The sequence below is a fragment of the Netta rufina genome (genome assembly GCF_964035555.1).
Source record: "Netta rufina genome assembly, contig: SCAFFOLD_141, whole genome shotgun sequence".
Lineage (NCBI taxonomy): Eukaryota > Metazoa > Chordata > Aves > Anseriformes > Anatidae > Netta > Netta rufina.
In genome coordinates, this window is record NW_028168862.1 from 26,954 (window position 1) to 43,066 (window position 16,113).

Sequence of the window (16,113 nt, forward strand, 5' to 3'; positions counted from 1 at the left end):
GGGTGCTACTTAGGTCCCTTGGGTGCCTCTTGGGTGCCACCTTCATGCCTGGTCCCATGGGTGCCCCTTTGGTCCCATGGGTGCTCCTTGGTCCCTTGGGTGCCCCTTGGGTCCCTTGGGTTCCACCTGGATCCCTTGGGTGCCACCTTCATGCCTGGGTCCCATAGGTGCCCCTTTTGGTCCCATGGGTGGCTCCTTGGTCCCATGGGTGCCACCTGGGTCCCATGGGTGCTCCTTGGGGGTACCCCCTTTTCCCTCCCCCCCCCCCGCCCCCCAGCCCTCCCCCCTTCCATCCCCAACTCGGGCGACCACCCCCGGAGCGGCTGCGGGGTGCGGGTGCGGGTGGGTGCTGACCCCCCCCTCCCCTACCTGACGGGCACCCATGGGTGCTGCAGGAGGCCGGGCGCCTGCTGTACATCGGGCAGAACGAGTGGACCCACGTCAACTGCGCCGTGTGGTCGGCCGAGGTGTTCGAGGAGAGCGACGGCTCCCTGCGCAACGTCCACGCCGCCGTCGCCCGCGGCCGCCAGATGGTCAGCACCCATGGGTGCTGGGGGGGGGGAGGGGGACGCGCGGGAGGGAAGGGGAGGGGTTGGGGGAGAGAGGGGGTGGAGGGTGAGGGTGGTGGGGGGAGGTGGGGGGTGGTGGGGGGTGCTGGGGGTGCTGGAGCACCTGGGGGTGGTGGGGGTGGTGGGGGGCACCTATGGGTGCTGGGGTTGCTGGGGGGGCACCTATGGGTGCTGGGGGCTCTTATGGGTGCTTGGGGGCTCTTATGGGTGCTGGGGGGGCACCTATGGGTGCTGGGAGTGGTGGGGGGCACCTACGGGTGCTAGGGGCTGTTAGGGGTGCTGGGAGCACCTTTGGGTGGTGGGGGGCACCTATGGGTGCTGGGGGCTCTTAAGGGTGCTGGGGGGCACCTATGGGTGCTGGGGGCTCTTATGGGTGCTTGGGGGCTCTTATGGGTGCTGGGGGGCACCTATGGGTGCTGGGAGTGGTGGGGGGGCACCTACGGGTGCTAGGGGCTGTTAGGGGTGCTGGGAGCACCTTTGGGTGGTGGGGGGCACCTATGGGTGCTGGGGGCTCTTACGGGTGCTGGGGGGGCACCTATGGGTGCTGGGGGTGTTGGGGGACACCTAGGGGTGCTAGGGGACACCTATGGGTGCTGGGGGGCTCTTATGGGTGCTGGGGGGGCACCTATGGGTGCTGGGAGTGGTGGGGGGCACCTATGGGTGCTAGGGGCTGTTAGGGGTGCTGGGAGCACCTTTGGGTGGTGGGGGGCACCTATGGGTGCTGGGGGCTCTTAAGGGTGCTGGGGGGGGCACCTATGGGTGCTGGGGGTGTTGGGGGACACCTATGGGTGCTGGGGGCTCTTATGGGTGCTGGGGTTGCTGGGGGTACCTTTGGGTGCTGGGGGCCACCTATGGGTGCTTGGACCATCTATGGGTGTTGGGTGGCTCCTATGGGTGCTGGGGGCTGTTATGGGTGCTGGGGGGGGCACCTTTGGGTGCTGAGGGTTATCTATGGGTGCTGGGACCACCTATGGGTGGTGGGTGCTGGGGGCTATCCCTGGGTGCCACCTATGGGTGCTGGGTGCCGCCTATGGGTGCTGAGCTGCACAAGCTGGTACCTGCATGCAGATTGAGGGTGCAGCAGCACCCATGGGTGCCCCTCACCCATACGAAACCTCCTTGCCCTATATACCCCTTGGGGGCACCCAGCACCCTTTGGGGGCACCCTGGCACCATTTTGGGGTGCAGTTACGGGCACCCCCCATTGGGCCACCACCCCACAGCACCCATGGGTGCCCCTCACCCACCCATGGGTGCCCCTCACCTATATACAACCCCTTTTCCCTACACACCTTTTGGGGCCACCCACCACCATTTTGGGGCCACCCAGCACCATTTAGGGCCACCCACCACCATTTAGGGCCCCCCTTTCATCTCAACCTTCAGCCACCCCCCACCAGCACCCATGGGTGCCCCTCACCCCCTATGCGCACCCCCCCACCCCCATGTGCACCCCTTCCCCCACCCCCTACCCCTCCCCATCTCCCCACCCTTTCCCCGCAACCCCGGCGCACCCCTGGGCGTCCGCCCCCCTCCCCCGCGGGCCGGCGGGGGAGCACCCATGGGTGCCGCCGCGGTGCTGACGGGTGCCCCCAGCGCTGCGAGCACTGCCGGCGCCCCGGGGCCACCGTTGGGTGCTGCCTGGCCGCCTGCCTGGCCAACTACCACTTCATGTGCGCCCGCCAGCGCCGCGCCGCCTTCCAGCGCGACAAGAAGGTCTTCTGCCAGCGGCACACGGCGCTGCTCGACGGCAACGGTCAGCACCCATGGGTGCTGGGTGGGGGGGGGTGGCGGGGTGTTAAGGGGGTTAAAAGGGGGGGAGTTGGGGTGCTGGGGTGGGGTTTGGGGTGTAATGGGGGCTGTGTAGGGGGGTTATGGGTAGAGGGAGGGGTTGGGGAGGAGTAGGGGGTTGGTTGGGTGGTGAGCACCCATGGGTGCTGGGGGGCTGGGTGGTGGGTGGGGGGAGGGAAGGGGGCTCAGAGGTGGGTTTTGGGGTGCTGGGGTGGGGTTTGGGGTGTAATGGGGGCAGTGTAGGGGGGTTATGGGTAGAGGGAGGGGTTGGGGAGGAGTAGGGGGTGGTTGGGTGATGAGCACCCATGGGTGCTGATACGGGTTCAGGGTGCTGGGGGTGCTCAGGAGGAGGTCAGGGTGCTGTGGGGGGGGCTTTTGGGGTGCTGGGGTGGGGTTTGGGGTGTAATAGGGTCCATATTGGGGGGTTATGGGTATGGGGAGGGGTTGAGGTGGAGTAAGGTGATGAGCACCCATGGGTGCTGATGGGGGTCAGGGTGCTGAGGGGGCTCAGGAGTGGGTCAGGGTGCTGGGAGGTGGGTTTTGGGGTGCTGGGTGGGGTTTGAGGTGTAATTGGGGTTGTGTAGGGGGGGTTAAAGGTGTAAGGAGGGGTTGGGGGAGGAGTAGGGGGTGGTTGGATGATGAGCACCCATGGGTGCTGGGGGGCTGGGTGGTGGGTGGGGGGAGGGAAGGGGGCTCAGAGGTGGGTTTTGGGGTGCTGGGGTGGGGTTTGGGGTGTAATGGGGGCTGTGTAGGGGGGTTATGGGTGGAGGGAGGGGTTGGGGAGGAGTAGGGGGTGGTTGGGTGATGAGCACCCATGGGTGCTGATACGGGTTCAGGGTGCTGGGGGTGGCTCAGGAGGAGGTCAGGGTGCTGTGGGGGGGCTTTTGGGGTGCTGGGGTGGGGTTTGGGGTGTAATAGGGGTCCATATTGGGGGGTTATGGGTATGGGGAGGGGTTGAGGTGGAGTAAGGTGATGAGCACCATGGGTGCTGATGGGGGTCAGGGTGCTGAGGGGGCTCAGGAGTGGGTCAGGGTGCTGGGAGGTGGGTTTTGGGGTGCTGAGTGGGGTTTAGGGTGCCATGGGGGCTACATAGGGGGGTTATGGCTACAGGGAGGTGTTGAGGTGGAGTAGGGTGATGAGCACCCACGGGTGCTGATAGGGGTCAGGGTGCTGGGGGTGCTCAGGAAGGGGTCAGGGTGCTGGGAGGTGGCTTTTGGGGTGCTGGGTGGGGTTTGGGGTATAATGGGGGCAGTGTAGGGGGGTTATGGGTAGAGGGAGGGGTTGGGGAGGGAGTAGGGGGTGGTTGGGTGATGAGCACCCATGGGTGCTGTGGGGCTGGGTGGTGGGTGGGGGGAGGGAAGGGGGCTCAGAGGTGGGTTTTGGGGTGCTGGGGTGGGGTTTGGGGTGTAATGGGGGCTGTGTAGGGGGGTTATGGGTAGAGGAAGGGGTTGGGGTGGAGTAGGGGGTGGTTGGGTGATGAGCACCCTTGGGTGCTGATACGGGTTCAGGGTGCTGGGGGGGCTTAGGAGGGGGGTCAGGGTGCTGGGAGGTGGGTTTTGGGGTGCTGAGTGGGGTTTAGGGTGCCATGGGGGCTACATAGGGGGGTTATGGCTACAGGGGGGTGTTGAGGTGGAGTAGGGTGATGAGCACCCATGGGTGCTGATAGGGGTCAGGGTGCTGGGGGTGCTCAGGAAGGGGTCAGGGTGCTCAGAGGTAGGTTTTGGGGTGCTGGGGTGGGGTTGGGGTGTAATGGGGGCTGTGTAGGGGGGGTTAAAGGTGTAAGGAGGGGTTGGGGTGGAGTAGGGGGTTGTTGGGTGGTGAGCACCCATGGGTGCTGTGGGGCTGGGTGGTGGGTGGGGGGAGGGAAGGGGGCTCAGAGGTGGGTTTTGGGGTGCTGGGGTGGGGTTTGGGGTGTAATGGGGGCTGTGTAGGGGGGTTATGGGTTAGAGGAAGGGGTTGGGGAGGAGTAGGGGTGGTTGGGTGATGAGCACCCATGGGTGCTGATACGGGTTCAAGGTGCTGGGGGTGCTCAGGAAGGGGTCAGGGTGCTGGGAGGTGGCTTTTGGGGGTGCTGGGGTGGGGTTTGGGGTGTAATTATGTCCCTACAGGGGGGTCTCAGGGTGCAGGGAGGGTTTGGGGGGGTGAGGGGGTGCGTCGGGGTCCCCGCCACGGAGCACCCATGGGTGCTGCGGGTGCAGGAGCTGGTGCAGGGCGAGGACTTTGCGGTGCTGCGGCGCGTCTACGTCGACTTCGCAGGGATCAGCTTCAAGCGCAAGTTCCTGGGGGGGCTGGAGCCCGAGGCCGTCAACATGATGATCGGTGAGCACCCATGGGTGCTGGGGTGGGGGTGGGGGCCACCCATGGGTGCTGCATGGGATGTCCCAGGGGGGGAAGGGGGGCAGTCAAAGGGGGGTTATGGGGGTGGATGGGGGGGTTTAGGGGTGCCCATGGGGTGGTTTGGGGGTCTCTATGGGGGTGTCTGGGTGCTGGGGGGCACCCATGGGTGCTGGGGGGGACAGGGGGCACCCATGGGTGCTTTTGGGGTCCCCATGGGGATTGGGGGGGGTCCCTACGGGGGGTTTTGGGGTGCTGGGGGGCACCCCTGGGTGTTTTGGGGTCTTTTGGGGTGTTTTTGGGGTCCCCATGGGGTGTTTTGGGGTGGGGGCGGCGCCGGCAGCACCCATGGGTGCTGTGGGTGCTGACTGGGGGGGGGGGGGGCGCAGGCTCCATCCGCATTGACAGCCTGGGGGCGCTGACGGAGCTGTCGGAGTGCGACGGGCGCCTCTTCCCAGTCGGGCTACCAGTAAGCACTGGGACAGACTGGGAGGCACTGGGAGGGGGGTGGGGGGGGAGTGGGAGGGGACTGGGAGGGCCTGGGGGGCACTGGGAGGGGCCTGGGGGGGCACTGGGAGGAGGCTGGGGGGCACTGGGAGGTGGCTGGGGGGCACTGGGAAGGGACTGGGAGGGCACTGGGAGGCACTGGTCCGTACTGGGGGTTACTGGTCCATACTGGGATACCCATAGGTGCTGGTAGCTGTACTGGTGGTTGTAGTGGGGGATACTGGGAGCACTGGCTCATACTGGGAGGGCTTAGATGAGATCTTAGTTCATACTGGTAGGGCACTGGAGCATACTGGGTGGCACTGGTTAATGCTGGGAGGGCCTGGAAGCGTACCTAGCACCTCCCGGGGGCCTCCCCAGTGTGTACTGGGAGCACTGGTTCATACTGGGAGTGCCTGTTAGTGTTCCTAGTGCCTCTCAGGGGCCTCCCAGTCCATATTGGGTGGTACTGGTTCATACTGGGAGGGCCTGGGAGCATACCTAGCACCTCCCGAGGGCCTCCCAGTCCATACTGGGAGCACTGGTTCATACTGGGAGTGCCTGTTAGTTTTCCTAGTGCCTCCCAGGGGCCTCCCAGTCCATACTGGTGGGTACTGGTTCATACTGGGAGGGCCCGGGAGCGTACCTATCGCCTCCCGGGGCCCTCCCAGTCCATACTGGGAGCACTGGTTCATACTGGGAGGGCTCAAATGAGGTCCTAGCACATACTGGGGCTGCACTGGAGCATACTGGGTGGTACTGGTTCATACTGGGAGGGCCCGGGAGCGTACCTATCACCTCCCAGGGGCCTCCCAGTCCATACTGGGAGCACTGGTTCATACTGGGAGGGCTCAAATGAGGTCCTAGTGCATACTGGGGGGGCACTGGAGCATACTGGGTGGTACTGGTTCATGCTGGGAGGGCCTGGGAGCGTACCTATCGCCTCCCAGGGGCCTCCCAGTCCATACTGGGAGCACTGGTTCATACTGGGAGGGCTCAAATGAGGTCCTAGCACATACTGGGGCTGCACTGGAGCATACTGGGTGGTACTGGTTCATACTGGGAGGGCCCGGGAGCGTACCTGTCGCCTCCCGGGGGCCTCCCAGTCCATACTGGGAGCACTGGTTCATACTGGGAGGGCTCAAATGAGGTCCTAGCGCATACTGGGGCTGCACTGGAGCATACTGGGTGGTACTGGTTCATACTGGGAGGGCCCGGGAGCGTTCCTATCGCCTCCCGGGGGCCTCCCAGTCCATACTGGGAGCACTGGTTCATACTGGGAGTGCCTGTTAGTTTTCCTAGTGCCTCCCAGGGGCCTCCCAGTCCATACTGGTGGGTACTGGTTCATACTGGGAGGGCCCGGGAGCGTACCTATCGCCTCCCGGGGCCCTCCCAGTCCATACTGGGAGCACTGGTTCATACTGGGAGGGCTCAAATGAGGTCCTAGTGCATACTGGGGGGGGCACTGGAGCATACTGGGTGGTACTGGTTCAAAGTGGGAGGGCCCGGGAGCGTACCTATCGCCTCCGGGGGGCCTCCCAGTGCGTACTGGGAGCACTGGTTCATACTGGGCGGCAGGTGCTGGCGGCTGTACTGGAGCACGCGTGACGCGCGGCGCCGCTGCTGGTATCGCTGCCGCATCCTGGAGCACCACCCCCGCCCCCCCGGGGGGGGCCCCGCGCCCGGCGGCCCCGAGGAGAACAGGACCATCGCCCACGGGACCCCCGGTGAGGGACCCCCACCCATGGGACACCCCCACCCATGGGACCCCCACCCATGGGACACCCCCACCCATGGAAACTCCTAAATCTGTGGGACCCCCACCCATGGGACACCATCTATGGGACCCCCACCCATGGGACACGCACCCATGGGACCCCCACCCATGGGAGACCCCTAAACCTGTGGGACCCCCACCCATGGGACCCCCACCCATGGGACCCCCCACCCATGGGACACCCCCACCCATGGGACACCCCCACCCATGGGAACCCCTAAATCTGTGGGACCCCCACCCATGGGACACCATCTATGGGACCCCACCCATGGGACCCCATTTATGGGACCCCCACCCATGGGAGACCCCCACCCATGGGATATCATTTATGGGACCCCCACCCATGGGAACCCATCTTTGGGACCCCCACCCATGGGACCCTCACCCATGGGAACCCATCTATGGGAGACCCCCACCCATGGGACCCCACCCATGGGAACCCATTTATAGGTCCTCACCCATGGGACCCCCCACCCATGGGACACCCCAAATCTATGGGACCCCACCCATGGGACCCCCCACCCATGGGACTCCATCTATGGGAGACCCCACCCATGGGACACCCCCACCCATGGGACCCCACCTATGGGACCCCCCAAACCTATGGGACCCCACCCCTGGGACCCCCCCCACCCATAGGACACCCCAAACCCATGAGACCCCCACCCATGAGACCCCCACCCATGAGACCCCCACCCATGTGACCCCACCTATGGGACCCCCCACTTGGGGGGGTGGGGGGCACCCTTAGGTCCCTTTCCATGGGGGGGGGTCAGGATGTTGCAGGGACACCCTTGGGTGCCCCCTGACCCCCCCCATTTCCCCCCCCCTTCCAGGTGGCAGCAGCGGGGCCCCCCCCCAGCCCCGGCGGCGGGACCCCCCCCCGAGACCCCCCGGGGCCCCCCCAGCGCCCGCCCCCGGGCCCCCCCCGGCTTCTCGCCCACCCGGAGGCCCCCCCCAGGCAGCTCCTCGCGCCCCCTGCCCTCCCCCGGTGAGCTTGGGGACATTTGGGGACATTTGGGGACATTTTGGGGACATTTGGGGATGGGGGGGGCTTTGGGGACATTTTGGGGACATTCGGGGACATTTGGGGACACCTGGGGATGGGGGGGGCACGGGGGGGCTGTGGGGATGTGGGGGTGCTTTGGGGACATTTGGGGATGGGGGGGGGTTGGGGACATTTGGGGACATCTGGGGACACCTGGGGATGGGGGGGGCACGGGGGCGCTGTGGGGATGTGGGGGGGGCTTTGGGGACATTTGGGGACATTTGGGGATGGGGGGGGTTTGGGGACATTTGGGGACATTTGGGGACACCTGGGGATGGGGGGGGCACGGGGGGGCTGTGGGGATGTGGGGGGGGCTTTGGGGCCATTTGGGGACATTTGGGGATGGGGGGTGTGTGGGGGGTGCAGGGGGGGCCACAGGGGGGCTTTGGGGACATTCGGGGACATTTTGGGGACATTTGGGGATGGGGGGGGTGCTTTGGGGATATTTGGGGACATTTGGGGAGGGGGGGTCAAGGGGGAGCTTTGGGGACATTTGGGGAAATTTAGGGACATTTGGGGACACCTGGGGACGGGGGGGGCTTTGGGGACATTCGGGGACATTTGGGGACGTGGGGGGCACAGGGGGGCTTTGGGGACGTTTTGGGGTCAAGGGGGGGGCTTTGGGGACATTTGGGGACATGGGGGACATGGGGGGGGCTTTGGGGACCCTTTGGGGTCAGGGGGGGTCTTTGGGGCCACGGAGACCATTTGGGGTCACGGGGGGGGGGGGACAGGGACACCCCTTTGTCCCCCGGCGTCCCCATAACCCCCCCTCCCCCTTTTATTGTCCCCCCCCCCCCCCAGGCAGCGCCCCCCCGGTCCCCCACCACATCCTGACCGTGGGGGACCCCGAGTTCCCCCCCCCCCGCCGGGCGCGCCGGGCGCTGTCCCCCGCCGGTGTCACCCGCGGCCCCCGTTGGCCCCCGGGGGGCACCCGCCCGGCACCCGTGGGGGCCAGGGCGTCCACCAATGGGGCGTCACCCAACGGGGCGTCACCCAATGGGGCGTCACCCAACGGGGCGGCGTCACCCAACGGGGCGTCACCCAATGGGGCGTCACCCAACGGGGCGGCGTCACCCAACGGGGCGATGTCACCCAATGGGGCGTCACCCAACTGGACGTCAACCAATGGGCCACCGTCACCCAACGGGGCGGCGTCACCCAACTGGATGTCACCCAACGGGCCAGCGTCACCCAACAACAGGCCAACGTCACCCAACAACTGGCCAATGTCACCCAACGGGCCGGCGTCACCCAACTGGACGTCACCCAACGGGCCGACGTCAACCAGCAAGCCACTGTCACCCAACGGGGCAAGGGCAACCAATGGGGTGCTGTCACCCAACAGGCCGGCGTCACCCAATGAGCCATCGTCAACCAATGAGCCATTGTCACCCAACGGGCTGTCGTCACCCAACGGGCCGTCGTCACCCAACGGGCCATTGTCACCCAACGGGCCATTGTCACCCAACGGGCCACCAACGGTCTTCGGACAAGCGTCAACCATGGGGTCAACGTCACCCATGGGATCAATGGCACCCATGGGATCAAGGTCAACCGTGGGGTCAACGGCACCCATGGGGTCAACGTCAATCATGGGGTCAACGTCAACCGTGACACCAACGTCACCCATGGGGTCAACGTCACCCATGGGGTCAAGGTCAACTGTGGGGTCAAGGTCACCCATGGGGTCAAGGTCAACCATGAGGTCAACGTCACCCATGGGATCCACGTCACCCACGCGATCAAGGTCACCCCTGAGGCCAACGTCACCCATGGGCTCAACGTCACCCCTGGGGTCAACGTCAACCGTGAGGCCAACGTCACCCACGGGGCCAACGTCACCCACGGGGCCAACGTCACCCACGGGACCCCGCCCACCCGCCACGCCGCCGTCCCCGCTGGAGCCGTTGTCCCCGCCGGGTGGCCCGGACCTGGCGCTGGACGAACTGGACGTCACCGAGCTGGCCCTGGCCGCCGGGCTCCTCGTCCCCCCCCCCGAGACGGGGACGGGGACGGGGACGGGGCCGGGGGACAGCAGCGAGGACGAGGAGGGGGCGCGGGGGGGGGCGCGGGGGCGCTATTACCGCTTCGCCCGCACCGTGGTGACCCGCGAGCCGCCCCCCCCCGGCCCCCTGCCCCCTCCCCCTGCCCCACATCGACCAACTGGACGGGGTGGACGACGGGGACAAGGGGGGGAGGGGGAGGCAGGACGGGACCCCCCCGGGGCCCCCCCCCGGTGCCCCCCCACCCCCCCCAGCGCCGCCGCCGAGGATTTGCCCTCGGAGATCGTCGACTTCGTCCTCAAGAACATGGCGAGGGACGGCGCCAAGATGGCGGCGGGGGCGGGGGTCAACGGGGGCACCCAGTGGGTGACCGAAGACCCCGGCCGGCGCCCCGCCGGGGGGCGGGGGGCGAGGGACGGCCACCCCGGGGTGCCCCGAGGAGGGGAGGGGGAGGTGGGCGCCGGAGGGGGCGCCTACGGGGACGTCAACGATGGGCGCGCCGTCCATGGGGGTGGCACCCATGGGGGGGGCACCCATGGGGTTGGCACCCATGGGCTTGGCACCCATGGAGGGGGCACCCATGGAGGGGGCACCCATGGAGGGGGCGCCCATGGAGGGGGCACCTACGGGGATGGCACCCATGGAGGTGGCACCCATGGGTGCACCATCGATGGCCACCACGTCCTTGGAGATGCCACCAACGGCCACACCACCCATGAAGACCCCGCCCATGAAGACCCCGCCCACGGAGACCCCGCCCACGAAGACCCCACCCATGGAGACCCCACCCATGAAGACCCCGCCCACGGAGACCCCACCCACAAAGACCCCGCCCATGAAGACCCCGCCCACCACAACGGCACCCATGGCCCCCACCACGCCGACGCCACCCGCCGCGGCGCCGCCCTCTCCACCGGCACCCAAGGGCGCGTCACCCGCCTCAGAGCCGCCCTGGGCGAGGCCGCCTGGGGGGGGGGGAGCACCCTGGGGACCCGTCGGGGCGCCCAGCACCCAAGGGGGGGGCACCCAAGCGCCCCCCCGGGGAGACGCTGGGTCCGGGTGCCAAGAGGCCCAAGCTGGAGCTTGCCGAGGATGAGGAAGGGGACACCAAGGACGGGCTGGCCACCGGGTGAGTCACGGCCAACGGCACCCAAGGGTGGCCCCCAGCACCCAGGGGTGCCCACCAGGGTGGGGTGGGACCATCCCAGTGTTCCCAGTTGGGCCCATGGGTGCCCACCACAATGGGTCCGTCCCAGTACTCCCAGTTGGTTCCATGGGTGATCACCATGAGTCCATCCCAGAACTCCCAGTTAGGCCCAGTGGGGCCCATGGGTGCCCACCATGCTGGGACCATCCCAGTATTCCCAGTTGGGCCCAGTAAGGCACCTGGGTGGCCACCATGGTGAGACCTTCCCAGTATTCCCAGTTGGGCCCAGTAAGGCCCATGGGTGCCCAGCATGGTGGGACCATCCCAGTACTCCCAGTTGGGCCCAGTAAGGCCCCTGGGTGGCCACCATGGTGAGACCTTCCCAGTATTCCCAGTTGGGCCCAGTAAGGCTCATGGGTGCCCACCAGGATGGGACCATCCCAGTACTCCCAGTTGGGCCCACTTGGGCCCATGGGTGCCCACCATGATGGGACCATCCCAGTATTCCCAGTTGGGCCCAATTGGGCCCATGGGTGCCCACCATGGTGGGACCGTCCCAGTTGGGCCCATGGGTGCCCAGCATGGTGGGACCATCCCAGTACTCCCAGTTGGGCCCAGTTGGGCCCATGGGTGCCCACCATGGTGGGACCGTCCCAGTTGGGCCCATGGGTGCCCAGCATGGTGGGACCATCCCAGTACTCCCAGTTGGGCCCAGTTGGGCCCATGGGTGCCCACCATGCTGGGTCCGTCCCAGTTCTCCCAGTTGGGCCCGCGGGTGCTCCCGGCCCTCCTCGGCGTTGGAGGAGCTGGCTGCGAGCACCCATGGGTGACGCTGCACCCGCAGGCTGGGCCAGGTCCCCGTGCCACCGCCGCCACCGCTCCGCGACCTGCCGGACGTCAAGGACGAGCCCGAGGACCTCAGCGACACCGGGAGCTACGGGTGAGCACCCAGCACCCACCCATGGGTGCTCAGCACCCACCCTGGGCACCCAGCACCCACCCATGGGTGCTCAACACCCATCTATGGGTGCCCAGTACCCATCCTGAGCACCCAGCACCCACCCATGGGTGCTCAGCACCCATCCTGAGCACCCAGCACCCACCCATGGGTGCTCAGCACCCACTCTGGGCACCCAGCACCCATCCTGAGCACCCAGCACCCATCCTTGGGCACCCAGCACCCATCTGTGGGTGCCCAGCACCCTTCATTGAGCACCCAGCACCCACCCTAGAGCACCCAGCACCCACCCATGGGTGCTCAACACCCATCTATGGGTGCCCAGTACCCATCCTGAGCACCCAGCACCCACCCATGGGTGCTCAGCACCCATCCTGAGCACCCATCCTGGGCACCCAGCACCCACCCATGGGTGCTCAGCACCCATCATGGGTACCCAGCACCCACCCATGGGTGCTCAGCACCCATCCTGAGCACCCATCCTGGGCACCCAGCACCCACCCATGGGTGCTCAGCACCCATCCTGGGCACCCAGCACCCACCATGGGCACCCAGCACCCACCCATGGGAGCTCAGCACCCATCTATGGGCACCCAGCACCCACCCATGGGTGCTCAGCACCCTTCCATGGGCACGCAGCACCCATCCTGGGCACCCAGCACCCACCCATGGGTGCTCAGCACCCATCCTGAGCACTCAGCACCCATCTATGGCACCAAGCACCCACCCATGGGTGCCCAGCACCCTTCATTGAGCACTCAGCACCCACCCTGGGCACCCAGCACCCATCCAGGGGCACCCAGCACCCCAGGGTGCTGACCCCCCCCCTGACCCCTTTCCCCTCAGGTCCCCCCCGGGCCCGTCGCCCTCCCCCTGGCTGCAGCCCCCCCCGGAGTGACGGCGCCTTGGAGCCCCCCTGGGCCGCCTGTGCAGGTAGGGGCACCCATGGGTGCCACCGGGGTGGGGCAGGGTGGGGGACACCAACTTCAGGTGGGTGCACCCTTGGGTGCTACCAGGGTGGGGTGGGAGACACCTGTTTTGGGGGACACCAGCTTCAGGTGGGTGCACCCATGGGTGCTACCGGCTTGTGGTAGAAGACACCCATGGGTGCTACTGGCTTCAGGTAGGGGGGCACCCATGGGTGCCACCAGCTTGGTTTCAGGGTCGCCCATGGGTGCCATCAGGGTGGGGGTGGGGTGGGGGACACCCCTGTGGGACACCAGCTTCAGGTGGGGGGCACCCATGGGTGCCACTGGCTTTTTATAGGGGCACCCATGGGGTGATATCAGCTTGAGGCAGGGACCACCCATGGGTGCCATGGGCTTGGTGTTGGGGACACCCATGGGTGCTACCAGCCTGAGGTAGGAGACACCCATGGGTGCTATGAGCTGGTGTAGGGGCACCCATGGGTGCCATTGACTTTATATAGGGGGCACCCATGGGTGCTATCAGCTGGAGGTAGGGAACATCCATGGGTGCCACTGGCTTGGTGTAGGGGCACCCATGGGTGCTATTGACTTTATATAGGGGACACCCATGGGTGCTACAGCTTGAGGTAGGAGGCACCCATGGGTGCCACTGGCTTGGTGTAGGGGCACCCATGGGTGCTATGAGCTGGTGTAGGGGCACCCCATGGGTGCCACCATCTTGGTGTAGGGGCACCCATGGGTGCCATTGACTTTATATAGGGGACACCCATGGGTGCCACTGGCTTTATATAGGGGGCACCCATGGGTGCTATCAGCTTGAGATAGGAGACACCCATGGGTGCCACGGGCTTGGTGTGAGGGCACCCATGGGTGCCACCACCTTTATATAGGGAGCACCCATGGGTGCCCCCCCCATGGGAAGGGATCAGGGCCACCCATGGGTGCCCCCAGCTTGGTGTAGAGCCCCCCCCCGGTCCACCCCCACCCCGGGATGGGATCAGGCCCACCCATGGGTGCTCCCCTCCCCCCCCCCCCAGGTGGCAGCTCGGAGGACGAGGCCCCCCCCGAGCCCCCCCCCGGGCCGGCCGAGCCCCCCCCCGGCCGCCCCCACCTGCGCTTCGAGATCAGCAGCGAGGACGGGCTGAGCGTCAGCGCCGACACCATCGACGGTGGGGGGGGGCACGGGGACATCGGGGGGGGCACGGGGACATCGGGGGGGGCACGGGGACATTGGGGACATCGGGGGGGGCACGGGGACATCGGGGGGGGCACGGGGACATCGGGGACGTGGGGGGGTCATGGGGACATTGGGGGGGGGCCTTGGGGACATTGGGGACATCGGGGGGGGGGCACGGGGACATCGGGGACGTGGGGGGGTCATGGGGACATGGGGGGGGCTTTGGGGACATTGGGGGGTTATGGGGGGGTCATTGGGGACTTGGGGACATGGGGAGGACATTGGGGACATGGGGGGGGTCATGGGGACATTGGGGACGTGGGGGGGGGCACGGGGACGTGGGGGGGGCATGGGGACATCAGGGGGGGGCACGGGGACATTGGGGGGGGTCATAGGGACATTGGGGACGTGGGGGGGTCATGGGGACATGGGGGGTCATGGGGGGGTCATGGGGACATTGGGGACATGGGGGGGTCATGGGGGGGCTATGGGGACATGGGGGGGGCACGGGGACATTGGGGACGTGGGGGGGGACATGGGGACATTGGGGGGGTCATGGGGGGCATGGGGGGGCATTGGGGGGTCATGGGGGGGCATTGGGGACATTGGGACGTGGGGGGGGCACGGGGACATTGGGGACATCGGGGGGGGTCATGGGGACATGGGGGGGCTATGGGGGCAGGGGGACATTGGGATGTGGGGGGGGGCAGGGGGACATCAGGAGGTGTTGGGGACATGGGGGGCATTGGGGGGGGTCATGGGGACATTGGGGACATGGGGGGACATGGGGACATTGGGGGGGTCATGGGGGGGTCATGGGGGGCATGGGGGGGCATAGGGGGGTCATGGGGGGGCATTGGGGACATTGGGGACATCGGGGGGGGTCATGGGGACATGGGGGGGGCACGGGGAGGACAGGGGGACATTGGGACTGGGGGGGTGTTGGGGACATGGGGGGGCCACGGGGGGGGCATGGGGACATCGGGGGGGGGCCTTGGGGACATTGCGGACATGGGGGGGTCATGGGGGGCATGGGGGTCTATGGGGACATGGGGGGGGGCACGGGGACATTGGGACGTGGGGGGGTCAGGGGGACATTGGGGGGGTCTTGGGGCTATGGGGACATGGGGGAGGTGATGGGGGGGGTGATGGGGGGGGCATTGAGGACATGGGGGGGACATTTGGGGGTGGGAGGGGGCATGGGGGGGACATGGGGTGGCACGGGATGGGGGGGGGTGAGGCGGGGCACCCATGGGTGCTGTGTCCCCCCCCCCCCGCAGGTGCCTGGCGCGCCGTCATCGAGAAGGTGCAGGAGGCGCTCGCTAGCGCCACGCCCGGCTCAAGCAGCTCTCCTTCGCCGGTCAGCAGCACCCATGGGTGCTGGGGGGGGGCGGGGGGGGGGGGCCAGGGGGGTGGGGGGGACATGGGGTGGGCGGGAGGGGTGAGGGGGGTGGGGGTGGGGGGGTAACGGGGGGGGTGATGGGGGGTGGGGGGGGGTGTGGGTGCTACGGGAGCTGGGGGCACCCATGGGTGCTGGGAGGGGCAGGGGGCACCCATGGGTGCTGGGGGGGGGCAGGGGGGGGTGGGGGGGTCATGGGGGGGCAGGAGGGGTGAGGGGGGTGGGGGTGGGGGGGGGGTAACGGGGGGGGTGATGGGGGTGGGGGGGGTGTGGGTGCTATGGGAGCTGGGGGCACCCATGGGTGCTGGGAGGGGCTGGGAGCACCCATGGGTGCTGGGGAGGTTGGGGGGGGTTTATGGGGATGGGGGGGGTCGTAATGGGGGGTGGGGGGGCGCTTTGGGGGCTGGGGGGGTTATGGGGGCTCTGGGGGGGGGATATGGGGGGGGGTGGGGGGGAGAAAAATCATCCCCCCCCCCCCCAAAAAAAAGGGTT

The 16,113-nt window shown here is 67.5% G+C and overlaps 1 protein-coding gene across 1 annotated transcript in view; it reads left to right on the forward strand.

Moving 5' to 3' along the window:
- Window positions 1-15,582, forward strand: part of LOC311221790 (uncharacterized protein) — a gene marked incomplete at its 3' end in the record, with an annotated part of 35,770 nt that extends 20,188 nt beyond the window's left edge. The window contains 16 exon segments of the mRNA XM_084307187.1: window positions 396-533; window positions 2,166-2,324; window positions 4,559-4,679; window positions 5,084-5,154; window positions 5,156-5,163; window positions 6,759-6,907; window positions 7,646-7,698; window positions 7,801-7,948; window positions 8,810-10,127; window positions 10,129-10,373; window positions 10,454-11,140; window positions 12,003-12,098; window positions 12,963-13,049; window positions 14,083-14,214; window positions 15,503-15,546; window positions 15,549-15,582. Of these exon segments, the coding sequence (XP_084163313.1) occupies window positions 396-533; window positions 2,166-2,324; window positions 4,559-4,679; window positions 5,084-5,154; window positions 5,156-5,163; window positions 6,759-6,907; window positions 7,646-7,698; window positions 7,801-7,948; window positions 8,810-10,127; window positions 10,129-10,373; window positions 10,454-11,140; window positions 12,003-12,098; window positions 12,963-13,049; window positions 14,083-14,214; window positions 15,503-15,546; window positions 15,549-15,582 (3,490 nt within the window).
- Window positions 15,583-16,113: the final 531 nt, after the last annotated feature.